Genomic DNA, 17,863 nt, shown 5'->3' with positions numbered 1-17,863 from the left:
GCTTTTTTTCCGTTGCTAAAGTTCTGCCTTTGCTGTGCAATTACGCACATAAATGCTCAAAAATATACAAGTTTATATGTATACACATACATACATGTAACTGTGCCCATTCATGCCTGTAGTACGTATAACAATGTAAAGTATAAGCTTTGCCGGCCGTTCGATATTTTTGGATAATCACTGCTTGTACTTTGGCTTATAACTATACGTGCCTGCACATATATATATATTTGTTTAAAGGTATGCCACAGAAATCTAGAAAGCCTTTAAATATGCCTAATTATTATTCATTAAGTATCTTTGTTTTAGAATTGAAATTAGTACATTTTAGTTACAGATCATTATATGACAGTTCAATTCTGAGAGTAGATTTTTTAAAGATGTATCTCAGAAGTTTTATTAAAGAAAATAATTATATTTGTCTGTTTAATAACATTGGGATTCTTCATAATGTTCTCTAACACACTATCCATCAATTAGTAACAGTAATTTGAATTTAACCCCCCTATTGCGGAAGGCTACTGCATTTTAGTTGCCATTATACTTGAGCTGGCTACTATACTTGTAGTTCAAGCAGCTCACGACTTCCGGTCTTAGACCAAGTATCCACCGGGTACCCAAAAACATCCGCTTGAAGGCGAGCTAAAGTGAGAAGGTGAAACATCCCTCCCCAGGGTTCTGCGCTGGATTTGGAACCAGCCACATAAACAACACCCTCAATGAAATGAAGAAGGACAGTCTCGGAAGTGAGGCTCCCTTTTTCATGACGACCCCTGCAAATTTGAATATCATTTGGATATATATTCTATATAACATTAAAAACTAAATATTCAAACTATTTTTACTTCTGAGCAGTTACTTTTATATTGGGTCTACAACTATGTTTGTGGCGGTTTGCCAGGAGGTTGCGTCACTTCATTATTATTTCGTTGTTGCAATATTCCGAACATTCGTAGGAAAACTACTTCCTTAGAATCTTTTTCAATATATGCTATCTTTTTGCAGCGATCGACAATGATTTTTAACACTTTTTAAGTGTCGAGCTTTTTGCCTGAAAAAGTGCATTGGAGGCAGTTCTTCCTCATTGCATCAATATAAAGAAAACTCTAGCCGAAAGTCCTCTTTTTTTTAGTAGAAGTTTATGGCGAACATGATCCAGCTAAGCCAGTGTGCCAATAGTGACTTGCACTTTTTAACAGTGGTGATTTGGGTTTGGAAGAAGAATAACGCTTTTGGCGACCAAAAGGTTTGAAGATGAGGAACTGGATGCACTACTTGATGACCAAACGCAAAAACTCACAAAATCTTTGGGGTTACTGAAGCGGCCTTTTTAACACGTTTCAAAACAGCAGAATATATACAAAATCAAGCGACTTGGATGTGATAGGAATTGAAGCCAAGAAACGTTGAAGAACGATATTATATGTTAACAAGAAAAAACGTTAACTTCGGCTGCACCGAAGCTAATATACCCTTCACAGGTGTATTTCTTTTAGTAACTATGTAATCCGATCTGAACAATTTTTTCGGATATTATGTTATTACCTTAAGCAGTAATCCATGTCAAATTTCATGAAGATACCACGTCAAATGTGAAAATTTTCCATACAAGAACTTGATTCCGATCGTTCAGTTTGTATGGCAACTATATGCTATAGTGTTCCGCTTCTTGAAGAGAAAATGACGTTTGCAAAATTTCAAAATGATATCTTAAAAAAATGAGGGACTAGTTCGTATATATACAGACAGACGGACGGACGGATGGATGGGCAGACAGATAAACGGACATGGCTACATCGACTCAGCTCAACATACTGATCATTTATATATACACTTTATAAGGTCTCCGACGCTTCCTTCTGGGTGTTACAAACTTCGTGACAAACTTAATATACCCTGTTCAGGGTATAAAAATGCTATTTAAATGTTACAAAAATAAGTCGCTTTTGTGCCGGTTTGAGACTGGTGATGAAAAAAGGATATTTTACGACAACCCTACACGCAAAAACTCATATATAAAACCTTGCCAAACAGACCAAACAACCGAAAAGCCGAAGTCTATGATGCCAAGGTAATGCTCAGTACTCGGTGGGATCAGAAGGGTGTGCTTCTGAAACCGGTTAAAATCATAAATTAAAAACGCTACATAGAGCAACTCATCAAGTTAAAGCGAACAATTGCTAGACTCGGCTATTTGGAAAACAGCCGGGGAGGTTTTACCTCATCCGTCTTATAGCTCAGACTGTGTCCCTTATGACTAGGAAACGGAGCAAATATCACATCAAAATTATCATTAGTGTTTAATCCACACTTGGCCAATGTGAAGGAGCGACAGCAGGAAACCGTAGGCAAAGTACGACGCACTTTGCGGAGGGATTGGGTCTCGGATTTTGTACTGTTAGCACTATATATCCTTGCTTGTTTGTGGCCTGTGGCACTTATGGAGCCGCTGTATGGTGGAACACAGCGTTGTATGATGTTTGCTGGTTTGCCTGCATGCATCGCACCGTCTAAACGGATGCTATGCAGGTTTTTTAGGTGCACCCCCTCTTGACCTGATTGTCAAACCGTATGCGGCCGCACTCAGGTTAAGAAGGGACTTGAGTGTGTCATTGGTGCGGAATGATGATGTGGAGAGGGAGGGATATCTAGGGAGCAGGAGGCTTCTAGATGATGGGGTCAGATGTCGGTGGTAAGACCGTTGGGAAAATAGTCGTAACGATCGAGTGACTTACGAGTATATACGCGACGTTAGGTTTGTTGAGGGTAAGCCAGACTTAAAATTCTGTCTGACTTCAGATTTTGTCTGAGACTGGGTTTTCTGCTTACGGGGCATGCATTAGCGCATCAGAGGCACCTATTTGATAGGTCATGGGGCTTTTGTAAAGCGCAGGTAGAAGACTGGGTGCATGTAATTGCAGAATGCCCGATGTACTCGAACGTGAGGGATCTGAGTGGTATGGGGATTAGCTGGACTGATGGACGTTTAGATGTTAGTGGTGTACTAATCGGAATGCCGAACAGTTAGGCTCGTTTGCGTGTGAATTGTTTAAGCGGCGAAGGTGTTTAACTGGGAATTAAGATTAACGTCTCATGTGAATGATGTGCGCGTGTAATGTGCGTATGGGGTCCAAACCCTGGTCAGCACTCCAGCGCGGTACGGAAGCTCAACTGGAAATGGTACGGGGAGCAGGAGCCCTTGTAGCTCGCTCCAACCTGCTCATGCGGACTGGCCCCTCGGGAAATATCGTGGTTGACACTTGTCAGTTTAATGTGAAGTTGCATTGCAACCGGGTGCCGGACCGAAAGGCAGACGCTTTAGATTGACCTCGAACCCTACTAGGGTGGTTGGTGTGGCCATTCCACACTGCCAATTGGTGTGGAAAATGAAATGCTTGGTTTCATGGAGAGTTTCATTTAAAGAATTCACACATATTTTTATGAAAGTCGTGATATTGAAGTACGCCTGGCTTCTTTTAGTCGAAATCTACCTCTGCGGACGATGATGATATGTAATATTGGTTAAGAGTTAATAGACGTTCTAACTATCTACTATTACTAGAGAGGTAATTTCAGTTTAGCTCTATAAAAGATCTTAAGCTTCATAGATCAATTCAAAACAATTTTGTAGTTGTTTTTGGGTAGGAAGCGCCAAGTCATGAGTACCACAATACTTGGATACCTTGGAAAATTTCACATTTATATAACACATGCTTTCTTTCTGCATTACTTATATATATTAAAACAAAATTTTTGTTTTGAATAAAAACTCGAATTTCCGTTTAGTTCAACCCGCCAGTTTATTGCTTTGCCACACAGTTGAAAAACAGCTTGCTCGCCACTGCCACCAATAGCACTTCCGGTTTGTAGCGCGCCGTCTACAATATTGAAGTGTAAAAGTTTACAAAGACACTTTATGTGTTTTACGCCGACATAGCGCCAATATTTCATAATAGTTTATACCATAAGTGAGAGCGTATTGAAATTTTACAAAATGTTATTTTTCAAAAATTTTCTCTTTATATCCGCCTCCTTTTCGCGCTGAAAATTTAGCTTGCGCTGCTGCTGTTACGTTTTTACAATTCCACAGTGATATGCGTCAATAAACGCAGCGGCAGCAGCTGGCCACGCTGGCTGAAAGTGCTAGAGCACCGAAAAGTATGCTATGAAATGTGGAAAATATGTAAAGCTGCCTGTGCTTTATAAATGGAACGTGGCGGCAGAGAATTCTTGAACAAATTTTTTGCATTTAAAATTTGTGTGCAACAAAAAAAAAAACACTTGTTAAACTTTTCGTTTACCTTTCTGCTTGGCAGGTGCGGAAAACTTTCGACATAAATGCATATGTATGCGTGGCAACGTGTGTGGCAATATGTCTGCATAAGGTGAGTGCGCATAAAAATGCAGTGCAATTCACTTATGCTATGCTATGTTCGATTCTTCTGCAGTGTCTGTGTGTTGGTTTTCGCAATCGTAACGCCTGCAATTCGATTGTTATTGAAATTGTTTAACGTTTATATGTTTTTATCTACATTTCTTTGTTGCATTCGTACCGCTTTATAACCACACTTTGCTCATGCATTGACTGCGTACATATGTACATATGTGTGTGTGTACTTCCGGCATATCGTTACTCCGCCAACTGATTGCTCGTCGTGAAAATTACAGCTTAAATGGCGCAATTGATATCGCTGAACGTTTTATAGCATGCTTTCAGGGGCAGTAATGTCTGCTAGCGCACATACACTGAAGAATACTTAAAAACAAGGAAAACGTTAACTGCGGTTGCACCGTAGCTAGAATAATCGTCAAAAAAAAGGAAGTTTCCATACAAGCACCTAATTTTGATCGTGAAGTTTGTATCCCGGCTATATGATATAGTGAACAGATTTGAAATTTTTTTTCCAGAGATTGTAGCATTGCTTAGAAAAATATTTTATTCCCAATTTGGTGAATATAACTCGTTAAATGAAAAAGTTTTCTATATAAGCACTTGATTCCGCTGGTTCGGTTTGTATGGTAGCTATATGCTATAGTTGTCCGATTTCGAAAATTTGTTCACATATTTTAGAGTTGCCTAGATTAATATTCTATGCCAAATTTCGTGAAGATATCTTGTCAACTAAAAAAGTTTCTTATACAAGCACTTGATTTGGATTGGTTCGTTTGTATGGCAGCTATATGCTATAGTAGTTCGATCTCGAAAAATTTTTCCCATATTTTAGCGTTCTCTAGAATAGTATCCTATGCCAAATTTCGTGAAGATATATTGTAAAATAAAAGAGTCGTTTATATAAAGACTTGAAATGCCAGCCTCTTGTTGAGGAGAAAAAGATATGTGGAATATTTTAAAGCGATATCTCAAAACTAAGTGCGGGTATATACAGATAGACGGGGGAACAGACGAACCTGGCTAAGCCGACTAAGATCGTCATTCTGATCAGTTCTATAGTGTCTCCGACGTTTCCTTCTGAGTGTTACAAACTTCGTGGCAAATTTAATATACTCTGTTCGGGGTATAAGCATAATCACAAACACACATACACATGGGCAACGCCGGAAATTGCAACGGATATGTTTTCTCAATTTATTTCAATTTCAACATCATTTGCGTGAGCTTTGCACGTATCAAACTAACTCTTGATGAACTTAAGCACCTATTGCCTTAAACGAGCTTTTATGCATTGCAAGTAAAAATTAAAGCAAAAAATTCAACCACTAATTTAAATGCATGAAAATGTCTTTGATGTTTTTGTTTTTTGATTTTAAAATTTTATGTTAGTATGGAAAATTACACTTACTTGCACCTCCGAATGTGAAATCGCCTATGAGTTTTCGTTTTAGTTTATTGGGGATATCATTTATTTTGAGTTGTTGTTGTTGTTAGTCCATGATAGCGAGCGATGAATGAAAGAACACAAAAACAAAATGGGAACAGAGAGAAAGAGAAATTGATTTGAGTAGCTAGAACACGTTCAAAAATATCGCAAAACTTTCAAAACTTCAAACACAAAAGCTTTTTTTTTTGCAAGAAAACGAAGTAACAAAAAAGTTCACATAACGCTGGTTATCAAACAAACAACAAAAACGAATATTAAATACAATAAAAAAATGTATTAGAAAAATCCTTTAAAAGACAGCATGTTAATAAGTTAGAGGGTTGAAAAGAGAAGAAGAAGAAGAAACAAATGCATTCATTAATGACATTTCAAAGCGAATTGGTTTAATAAATGGCAGAGCTTTAAAAAAGCTCTTTCAAAAATACAAATATGTATGTTATATACAATACTTATGATATATAAAATGTGTTTATACAAATGAGCATTGATATGTGGCTGAAACAGCTTTTATATTAATTAAATTATAGCGGCAGCTTTCGAAGATTTAAGTTATTAAAAGAAGTTCTTAAAGTTTTTTGGACATTATGTCTTAAAATAATCAGAATCTAAATCTACTGTGAGATTGTTGTAATGTTTTATTACTAATATAAGCTTTCATGTGAGCTTTCATAATTCAAATGATTCAAAGTCTTTTACATAGTTTGTTAATATATTCAAAACATAAATCTACAGATCTTTTATGAAATTGTGCTAGCTGATCAGTTAATCATGTACGATTAAATTAAGCTTTCATGTGAGCTTTCACAATTCAAAGGATTCAAACTTTACTAAACTTCTTAATATAATGAAATCTAAATCTTCAAAACTTTTGTGAAACTGTGCTAAATACTTACTTAAAGTCTTCTTGTGAACTTTCATGATATAAACTTTGTATTCATAGTTACTAAATTCCTTAATATACGTAAAGCACAAATCTGCAAATTTACTGTGAAAGTTATGGCAGTTAATTAAGTCCTACAAAATTAAGCTTTAATGTGAGCTTTCATTTTGCAAAGGTTCATAAGTTTTTAGTCTTGTTGTTAATTTAAAGCCTAAATGTACAAATCTATTGTAGGAGTGAATTAGTTTATAATTCTGTTGCTTAAAGCTTTCATGTGAGCTTTTATAATTCAAATGATTCAAACTTTTCATAATTTCTCTATATATTGAAACCGAAATCCTAAAAACTACTATGAGATTGTGCTACTCACGTTCGATTGCCTAAAGCTTTTATGTGAGCTTTCATGACCCAAAGTTTAATTTTATAGTTTCTTAATTTTTTAATATATATAAAGCATAAATCTTCAAATCTACTGTGAAATTGTGGTAGTTCATTATTTCCTATTGATTTAAGCTTTCCTATGAGCTTTCATTATTTAAATGTATACATTTTTTTTAGTATCGTAGTTTAATTAAAACTTTAATGTACATATCTACTGTAACAGTAAACCAGATTCTAATGTTCTGTTGCTTAAAGTTTTAAATGATCTTTCATGATCCAAAGTTTGTTTTCGTTTTCTAAATTGCTTAATACATATAAAGCATATATCTACAAATCTAGTGTGAAATTGTGGTAATTAATAATTTCCTATTAAATTAAGCTTTCCTGCGAGCTTTCATTATTCAAATGTTTTTTAGTCTCATAAAATAGTTCTCTTAAATAAAAAAATTACAAAACACTTAAGACCGCTTTCAACTTTTCACTAGCGACAAAGTTTCTTTAACAACTTGAAAGCTCTCACGAAAGCTCTAAAAATTTCTTTGTTTTCATAAAGGAAACTGTTTTCATATGGTTTTTAAAAATTTCTATTAAAGCTTTCAAATAAGCTTTCAACTTAGAAAATTTATATACATACATATATATTTTCTGCCTAAAAGCTAAGCTTTATAATTATAACAAAATTCCTTAAATTTTATTCTTGAATTATTTAAGTACTTTTACTGATTTTGTGCTCAGGATTTTGTGTATATATTTTTCGGTTCTCTTATTTATATTATAATTTTATTCAAGTCGTTTTTACTTACTTGTCTCACCAGTGGTACAAGTCTCTGGTTTCGATGGCGGTCCACGACCAATCGTATTTACCGCTATCACATAGAATTCATATTCGGTGTATGGACTTAAAGCTCGCACAACATAAAACATTGTTATGATGCCGCTAATTTCGCTGAAAGCCTGTGAAATGCAGTTGAGAGAAATCATGAATTAATTTATGATTTAGAACCTAAAAGATATGATTTAAGCTATAAATTAACTAAATTTGTATTAAAGAGCTCGCAATGATGAAACACGTTTTAAGTGAAAGCTTTCACCATAAATAAAAAAGATGTTATTTAATTAAAAATGTGTTATTGAATGAATATTTTTTTGGATGAAAGCTTTTTTGGAGTTCAGCGCTTTTAATAAAAAGCTAAAACTTTATTGAATTAAGCACGCCTTTCGAAATTTCGGTCTAAAGCTCGAGGCGCTTGTTTTTATGAGTATCTAAATCTATCCATGTCTTTTGATTGTACAAATAAGTAAAGTAGAAAGCTTTAAGCTAAGTTGTTGAAGTGAGTGCAGTGAAATTAAAATTCTTTTGGATGAAAGCTTTTTGGAAATTCTTTATTAATATCTAAACCTCGTCTTTTGATTGTACAAAAAAGTAAAGTAGAAAGCTTTAAGCTTAGTCGTTGAAGTGAGTTTAGTGAAAGTTCTTAGGACGTTTTTTTATTCACTATTTAATTCCAACCTACCTGATTTGCATTTTTTGGTTTGTACTGTATCACATAGTATTGCAAGTCTTCCGGTCCCTTGTAAGACCATTCCAAGCGAACTGAGGTTGCCGCTACCTCTGAGATCTGCACATCCGTTGGAGCAGCAGGAAGTGCTGTAAGCATACAAAAATAAGATTAACTTAGAGTCACAGAGCTTTTTTTTCACTATTATATTATATATATATATATATATATATATATATATTTCTTCACAACTTACATTGAACTTTCACCATCGCCGTCGCTTCAATCTGCCCCAAAGATGATGCCGCAATGCAGGTGAAATTCGCGCTCTGTTGTATATTTGTTAGCTGTAGAATATTACGACCGATAGGAATATCGTTTTCGGGTGTTAAATCTTGGGCGCCTGAAAGTGGGTGAAATTTTTTTAAATAAAGTTTATAAGTTTTTTATTTATTTTCATTGAGGCGAAAATAATTACGCTTCTCTTACCTTTCATCCATTTCACATGTGGCATTGGCGAGCCCACAGCAATGCAGGATAAATTCAAATTCGCTCCCAGCATCACCTCGTTAATGGGCTCTGGTGGACGTGAAAAAGTGGGCGGCACACGTCGTACTTTCACATATAAATTCGTTGCTTTCGAGTGTTCTGTGCCAACTGAATTTTCAGCGACACATTCGTATTTGCCTTGATCCTCTTCGCGACTGTTTTCGATTTGTAAGCCACCTAAAAGTAGGCAATAGTAAAAGGAAAGTGCGGTGAGTTAGATTTTTTAGGTTATAGAAGATAGAGTTCGTGATTTATAAATGTGCCTTTATGTTTAGAAGTAGATTGTAGAAAGGTATACAATCTAAAAAAAAAATATAGAATTAATAAAAAAGTCTCTCAGGTCAATGCTGACATAATTTTGTCAAACCCCTTCAGCCACATTAAGCACCATTAACAGCTAATCGAAATTCTTAACGCAGTTTGCATTCCTTAACGCCACTTCAATCCGAACCATGAGTATGTGCCATCGTACATACATACTACATACATAAGCTTGTGTGAAGACGAAGATATGTGAAAATTGATGTTTATTTCCATTTCTCAGCACATCTGCAGAGCTTTTCAGGGCTATCATTCACTCTCCCCCCTCAAAGCTTTCCAATAGAGAGCAAATAATAAATAACAAATTTTTATGTTTCAATATTGACTCAAGAAGAGTCATAAATATGCCTGAGAGTGAAAAGGAGAAACAGAGCGTGTGCGAGGGAAATTCACACTGCCATTAAATTATTTTAACGATCTTACAACAACAACTGACTTTAAGGCCATAAACAAGTAAAACAACGCTGCCATTATTTTTATGGACTTAAAGTATGGAGGATGAGATATTTATGTCTATTTTTCCGCAGCTATTCGAATTGCGGATTTTTCTATGTGTATGTGTGTGTGTGGTTGAAATGTGTTTAGGTGAGTGTGAAATCTTTTAACGACATATAATATTTATGGCATAATCATTATTTTATTAAAGCAGTAATTTGAAGCTAATATGAAAAACCATGAATAAAAAATGTGTTTTTTTGTATATGAAGATGTAGATTAGGGTGGTTCTAAAATATTACAAAAATTAGGTTTTAAAACCTTTTTTGAAAGCTAATATTAAGAAACATGATTTTTTTAATTTTTGTACATACGCGAATGTATACGCGTATGTGGGGTCCTTAAAATAATAAAAAAGAAATTATTTTATTAAAACAACAATTTGCATTGGATATGAAAAACCATGAACAAAAAATTTATTTTAAGTATATGAAGATGTACATTAAGGTGGTCCTTAAATATTATAAAACTTGGTTTTTAACCTTTTTCGAAAGCTAATATGAAGAAAGATGAATAGAAAATGCAATTTTGTATATACGTGCATGTATGTATAAGCAGTAAGGTGGTCCTTAAAAAAAATTAAAAAAAAGTTTTTAGCCTTTTTCGAAACGTTTAGTACATTAATTTGGTGCTTATTCGAATAAAAAATATAAAAGCATATTTTGATACTTAAATTTATACATTAAGGTTGTCCTTAAATAATGAAATATATTATTTTTCAGCCTTACGAAACGCTTACTGTAGTAATATTGTGACTAAACATGAATGGTGAATATATTTTTAAATACACATATAAATATGAAGGTGGTCCTAAAAAATCAATCAATCAATCAACAATCAATTTTATCAGTGTAACCATGAATTTAATGCTGTTATATGACGCTATTACCAAAAGACTTAAATAACCATACTTTTATGCATAAATTTACGCATTAAGGTGGTCCTGAAAATATTAAAAAACATAGTTTTCAGTTTTTCGACTTTTTTTGGAATAGCTAATAAAAGAACGTTCAATATAAAATACAAATATTTTTTTATATTTAAATTTACACATTAAGGTCGTCGTTAAATAATGAAATAAAAAAATGTTCAGCTTTACGAAGCGTTTAATGCGGTAAAATTGTTGTTCATACGACAATCATAGATGATAAATATATTGCTAAATATGCATGTAAACATTAAGGTGGTTCACAAAAAACTAATTTGCGATTTTTTCAAGAACAAAACGCACTTAAAGCAGTAATAAGAAGCAATTACGAATATATGCATACATTTATGTTTATTTATTAATTTATGAATATTTATTTAAATAAATAAACGTTCTCATAAAAGGATTTACGCATTAGGGTGCTTCTGAAAAAATCAAATTAATACGTTTTTCACTCTTACAACGCATTTAAGGTGAAAATGACGATATAAATAAACATGAAATTTATATTCATTAAGGTGGTCTAAAAATAGTTATGTGCATATATGTATGTATTTTCACTTGTATGATGCATTTAAAGCACTTATTGGAAGGGCGTATTAATAAACATAGCTAGAAATATATATATTTTTGCAAATACGTATTAAGGTGGCACTTAATTAATCAAACAATTGTATTACGAAGCTTTTAATGCAAATATTCTTATCTAATAAACCGAAGTTTAATTGGGTTTCTCAACAAATATACTCATTAATGTGGTTCTCACAGTCCCAGCCGTTTAATCGATACCAATACCATTAAATCATAAATATTTCTTATTTATTAAGGTGGGTCTTAAATACCCAAATAACAAAATCTTATTCCTATTTAAGGTCATACTAAAATAATAAAATTGCATCTAATTCATTGAACCACCCTAATATTTATTTATGTACATTCGCATTTATAAAATTTTTTTAAGCATAATTTACGTCAGACTTAGTGTTTTGTGTTAATGAGAGAATTTATGAAGTGGAAATTGATGAAGTCAATAGGGTAAATTATTGAATAAATAATTCATGCATATATTAAAAAATGAGAATTATGCAGGAAATTATTTAAAGAGTCAATAAGGAAGCAGCAAGCCGAAACAGAGAGCTCTTCTCTACACTGCCGCTTTGTGGCCAATCTAATAAATTGGCAGCAATTTGTAGACCGCAAGAAATGTTCCTATTTTTTTCTTACCAAAAAGTGAACGCTGGTCTAAATATATATACCAACCCCCACACACACACACATACATACATATACACAGCGTGCACCATTTTCTTTACACTACTGACTATAATTTGTGCGGCATGAAATATTTAATAAATATTGCGGCACTTGTGGCCTTCTGCCTTGTCGCCTACACACTCCAATGTACTTATCTGTATGTTTGTGTGTGTGTTAAATACTTTTTGCCAACATAAAGTGTGGTCAATATTGGCCGGGTCGACCGCAATATTGGCAATTTATGGCAAAAATATGTGATCAAATAAGTTGAAAATGGACCGCCAATGCACAGCTGGTAGGTGTGACCACCAACTACGGCTAAATGCGTTGCGTTGAAATAGAGCGGCACACGCACACATCGTAAAAATATTAATGAAGTTAAAGTGAATTTTTGCCTTGCTGAAGAGCAAAGCATATATTTGAGCGTTAAAGCGTAGTTTTGTGGGCGAACATAGTGTTGAGCTTATTTAAAATTGTTGATTCTGGTAATTATGCGAATTTGATGATTTCCAGTATTATGTCAAAGTGTTGACAGCATAAATATTTATGACTTTAGTTAAATTAAAATTTTGTGAAAAATTAGGTTATTTTGCTTTATATAAAAGTATTCAAGGAATCTAATAATATATATAGTATATATATAATGTTATCCAAAAACGCATTAAGTACGGCACAAACGCGTTGGTTTTTCTCTACTCAAATCAATAACATAGATTTCTGTGGAGTGACTGAGAATGTACACGAAGACCGTGGAGAGTCGATTCGGCGTCGTTTGCAGCAACTCGGACTGACGTATAGAACAGCTTGTGCAAGTACTGAACCCGCTCGATCTTGCCAAGCGACATCGCTTCGCTCTATGAGCTTTGGAAAAGTTCCAAGAAGATTCGACGTTTTCGAGCCAAATTTTATTAGATGAGGCCCATTTTTGGTACAATGTTTATGCAAATAAGCAAAATTGTAGCATTTGGGGCAAAGAGCAACCTAAAGAAATTCAAGAACTGTCATTTCATTCAAGATTTCGACAAGACGGCCCCACTTCCCACACATCGCATCAAGCAATGGATTTATTAAGAGGACACTTCGGTGAGCAGATAATTTTATGTTTTGGGCCGGTCGATTGGTCGACCAGGATCGTGTGGTAGTACACTACTTAGGCTTTTTCTTGTAGGGATATGTAAAGTCTAAAGTCTATGCGGACAATCCCGCTTCGATTCAGGCTTTGGAGCAAAACATCACGCGTGTCATTCGCCAGTTACCAGTCGAAATGCTCGAACAAGTCATCGAAAATTGGACTCAACGGACGGACTAGGAGGTAGCCGCGTTTGAAGGAGATAACCGTCAAAAAATAAATGCCAAAGAATTTTCTTTCGAATGATAATAAACATTCCTCTATAAAATTTGAAGTTTCTGTGTTTTTTCTTTAAAATGATAAGAAACCTCACTTTATTTTTTTTTTATTTATATAATATATATTTATGTTTTTAATTATATAATATATATTTATGTTTTCAAGATTAGATATTTCCGAATTTTTAAGTCTCCCTTAAATGTAATTTTTTTTACGAAAATCAATTTTTGCCGAAAGTCAGCATTTGCGCAAAAATAAAAATTTTATTTAGTGCATTCGCCATTCCCTGTACTCATCTTCCTTTATTAATAATAGTTTTCTTTGGTTTTTGAATTTTATATAATTTATAAAAAAAAAATCTTTACATATTTTTATTAAATCTTCAAAAAAATACATATTTTTATAAAATCTTCAAAAATAAAAAATAAATAAAAAAAAAACGGAACGCCGCACAAAGAAATGGTTAGGAATCATGATGATTTCTTTTATCTTGTTTAATATTTTTTGTTACTCAACAGTGGTATCATCGCAACGATACTCCCAATTATTGCTATCTTCCTATTTTTTTAGGATCTTTTGTAGCCTCAGTCACCAGGTTTCTTTCCAGCGACTGTTATATTGAAGCAAGAAAGATAAACAGGTAGATGAGGAATTTTTTTAATTTCTTCTTTAAATAACTAGCATTCGCTAGTTCTCTGAGCACTAAAATATACAAATTTGCAGTATATATATTAAGTGCTCAAATCTCTGATAAGAGTTGGTATTTGTATATACAGGGTCCTGCACTCGAAGTGTAACCAACTTCAGACCATTCGCGCCGCTGTCGCACTGGAATCAGCTGTTTATAAATTTGCTAAATGACAGTTCGGAGTATTGTTCACAAGTGTGCAAAAGCGTTTTGCCAAAAGTGAACGCAAAAAAAAGTGATCAGCGATGGAAGTCAAACGTAATAGTGTGATAACTTTATATTTATCTGGAAAATCCCACCCAGCAATTGTTCGTGAGCTCAAACACCGTAATGTGAATAAAGTGTTTATTTATCGCACCATCATTCGTTACAATGATACTGGTAGCATCGCAAAACGCCATGGAGGTGGCCATCAAAAGACTGTAACGTCACGTAAGATGGTTCGGAAAGTGAAGAAGCGACTTGAGCGAAATCCACGACGAAGTGCCAATCAAATGGCTAAAGAACTGAAAATATCCGACCGCAGCATCCGCCGCATATTGAAAAATGAGCTCAAGGTCAAGCCTTACAAGTTCCAAAAGGCCCATGATCTCACACCGATGTAGCAACAAGTAAGACTTGAGAGAGCGAAGCAGTTGCTTCGCTTGGCCGAAAGCGGTCAAATTCCGAAGATTGTGTTTTCTGACGAAAAAATTTTTCCAATTGAGCAATTCGTAAACTCTCAAAACGATAGGGTTTACTTGATCGACCGTTCACACGAGAATCTAAGTCATCTGTTGGCCACCAAGAGGCAGCACCCGCCACAAATAATGGTTTGGTCTGCTGTCACCGCAGATGCCTGGCGTCAAAGTATATGCGACATATTATCGGGAAAGTGTTCTGGAGGCTGCTTTGAAATGGCAAACAAACATTTCTCGCAAACCATGGAGCGGTCAACAAGATAAAAAATACACGCAGTCTCAAGAATGGCTGAAGAAAACCATTGTCCGTGAGTGGGCCAAAATATCGGCAAGTCACAATCGGGCAGCTTGCGATTCGTTTTTTGACCGTCTCAAGGCCATAGTTAAGGCAAAAGGTGGTCATATCGAGCAAAAGAGAATTGGTCCTGAATTTATGATTATTTTCATACATTTTGTACTTTAAAATAAATAACAACGTTCAGTGGCGTTAATAGGCGTTAATAGTATTTTTAAAAATGGTGATTTACTACTCCACATAGTCTTCTCAACAAAGTTAACTCATCTGACGGTTTTTTTTTTTCAACTCTTTGCGGCGGCGTTTCTTCTATATTTGACCCAAATTTTATTAACATCGTTCTGACCATTTTCTTTCTAACTCTTTGTAGCGTCCCAATAGAAAACCCCGTTAATAAGATTTGAATCAGAATTTTATTCGATCGGCAGTACACATTTTTGAAATAAGCTTTTCAAAGAACACAGAATATCCGTAATTTCATATATTTGACATGAAGAGATGATTGGAAATTAGCTGAAGAAATATTCTTTATTATTGAAAAAATACATTGGCATCTCTTCAATTGTTTGCTGTCAAGAAAAAACATCGGTGCACGAAGCTAAATTTCGTAGCGTCTCCATAGAAAACCCGTTAATAAGATTTGAATCAGAAGAAAAGTCGGTGAGTGCAGACATTATACATTTTCCAAAGTAATAAGCTTTTCAAAGAGCACAGGGCAGTTTCACATAATTTCATATATTTGACATGAAGAGAAGATATGAAATCAAAGCTGAAGAAATATTATATCAATCTTGTTTACTTCGACATTGAATTTATATATATATACATTGTGTTACATCTTCAATTGATAAAAATATAAAAAAATTAAGGATATGGTGCTTGAAAATCAGGCAAGTGTTAGAGAGATGGCAAGAGAGTTCGACATCTTTTGCGAGTCCGTTTTGGCACGGAGTGATGTTGTTTTGTTCCCAAAACTGAAATTGCTGCTCTGTGGAACCCATTTTCAGTCGATCAAAGAGATAAAACAAAAATTGCTGAAGGAGCTGAAGGCCATCCAAAAAAAGTGCTTATGAAAAGTATTTCGAGGACGCGAAAAATCGTAGGCATAAGTGGTAGGGATTACTTTGAAGGCGACAAAATAAATATTGATGAATAATTAAATATTTTACGTTTTATTTAGAATTTACGGGTACTTATTTGCCACAATAAATTTATAAAATATAATTTGCAAAATTATTGGATTTTAAGATTTTTTGCTGTGTCCATTTTGTGGGCTCAAATCTGAATCAAATCAAATCTGATATATTTTCTTGAAAGTAGTAATAAATTATATGGGCCTGATATATTTTTAGACCTCCTAGAAAACATGAAAAGAATATTAAAAAAATTTAAGAAAATGTATCTTCAAATTTATATTTGAGTCGTTCAATTTTTCGAAAAATGTAAATGTTCAAATTTATATTTGAGAAATAGTTTAATTTTTTTGTTTTTAGCAATAGGAAATATTTGCTACCAGAAATTTTAAAGGCAAATTTCGACATAGTGGGGGTGTTAGTGACAAAAAATTATCATTTAATAGCCTTAAAGCTGCACAGTATGCAGTAAACACCAAAAATGCTTCAATACCGCTATAACTGAAAGCAAATAAATTTATAGAAAAAGTCATTACCATAAATATGGTGCTTTCCGATAAAATTTATTGCCATTAAGACGTACATATGTGGTTGTTCAAAAAATGTTCATACATGCCTATTAGCCATTGTTTAAATGTTGCATCCGTTTAAAAAATATGTTACAACTATTTATTTACACATCACTTGACTTTATTGCCTGTTTTTAGGCAATCAAGCGTAATGACGCGTACTTTATATGCACGAGCTTACACACACACAAACACAAATGCACATAGCTGTAAAGAAAAAATATATTGCCACCGATTTCGCGAACAAAAAAGGCAACAACGCCACTCGTTATCTATTCAAAAGCGCAAGCGAAAGTTGATTGCTGCAAAAACTGCTGACGCCTAAATGCATGCAACAGTAACTAATTTTTTGTGACAGCATTCCAAAAACGCATGTTGTCCGAACGACAGCGTCAACTAAAACTGTGATAAAAAATTAATAGACCATTGACTCTGGCGCTAAATCATTTTAATGGCGACTGCGGTGTGTGATGACCTGAAAAATGTTGGTGTGGCGCACACACAAAAACAACGCAGGAAGCGACGTTGTGCTAAACAGTCGGTCAACAGTTGTGTAATAAAAATTAAATGTTATGAAAATATATATGTCCATGGGAGATGGCAACTACCAAGTGTATTCAGGCATAAAGTGGTGTTGAAAAAATGCCATCAACTGTCTGCTGTTCGGTGAGTCAGCAAGTTAACGAGATACATCAAATTGGATTGCTTAGAAATTTATTGCATATTTTCAGGCTTCACTATAACAACTAGCAACTTATTTTTATTGTTTGTGTTATTTATTTTTTGCTTCCGCGCTGTAGCTGCTGTTGCAAGGCTCGCTTGTTTCATTCATGCATTCATCTATTGTTGCTGTCAGTTGTAATTTTTATTTATTTATGTTTTATTGCGTCAAACTTTTATTGCTACACAATTTTAGTGGAGCGTTTGTATGGGTCGTAACGGCAAACCATTGAAATAAAATTGTTTATAGGCGTTGTTGGCAGCTGAAGCGTCATGCTACATA

The 17,863-nt window shown here is 34.3% G+C and overlaps 1 protein-coding gene across 7 annotated transcripts in view; it reads right to left on the bottom strand.

Annotated features, from left to right (window-relative positions):
- The window catches only part of LOC126752855 (tyrosine-protein phosphatase Lar), a 966,561-nt gene that overhangs the window by 128,202 nt on the left and 820,496 nt on the right, over positions 1-17,863 (bottom strand). For 3 of the 7 annotated variants that reach the window (XM_050463853.1, XM_050463858.1, XM_050463856.1), the window contains exons 11-15: positions 9,090-9,326; positions 8,857-9,003; positions 8,616-8,749; positions 7,914-8,055; positions 5,802-5,825 (exon numbers count right to left, since the gene is read on the bottom strand). In XM_050463853.1, coding sequence (XP_050319810.1) covers positions 5,802-5,825; positions 7,914-8,055; positions 8,616-8,749; positions 8,857-9,003; positions 9,090-9,326 — 684 coding nt within the window. Of the gene's footprint in view, positions 1-5,801; positions 5,826-7,904; positions 8,056-8,615; positions 8,750-8,856; positions 9,004-9,089; positions 9,327-17,863 lie in introns of all 7 variants that reach the window. The other 4 variants (XM_050463854.1, XM_050463855.1, XM_050463857.1 and 1 more) reach the window with 2 other exon arrangements.

Source organism: Bactrocera neohumeralis, chromosome 3 (genome assembly GCF_024586455.1).
Source record: "Bactrocera neohumeralis isolate Rockhampton chromosome 3, APGP_CSIRO_Bneo_wtdbg2-racon-allhic-juicebox.fasta_v2, whole genome shotgun sequence".
Classification (NCBI taxonomy): domain Eukaryota; kingdom Metazoa; phylum Arthropoda; class Insecta; order Diptera; family Tephritidae; genus Bactrocera; species Bactrocera neohumeralis.
Note: the sequence above shows the minus strand (reverse complement) of the source record. Positions and strands in the feature narration are given on the sequence as shown.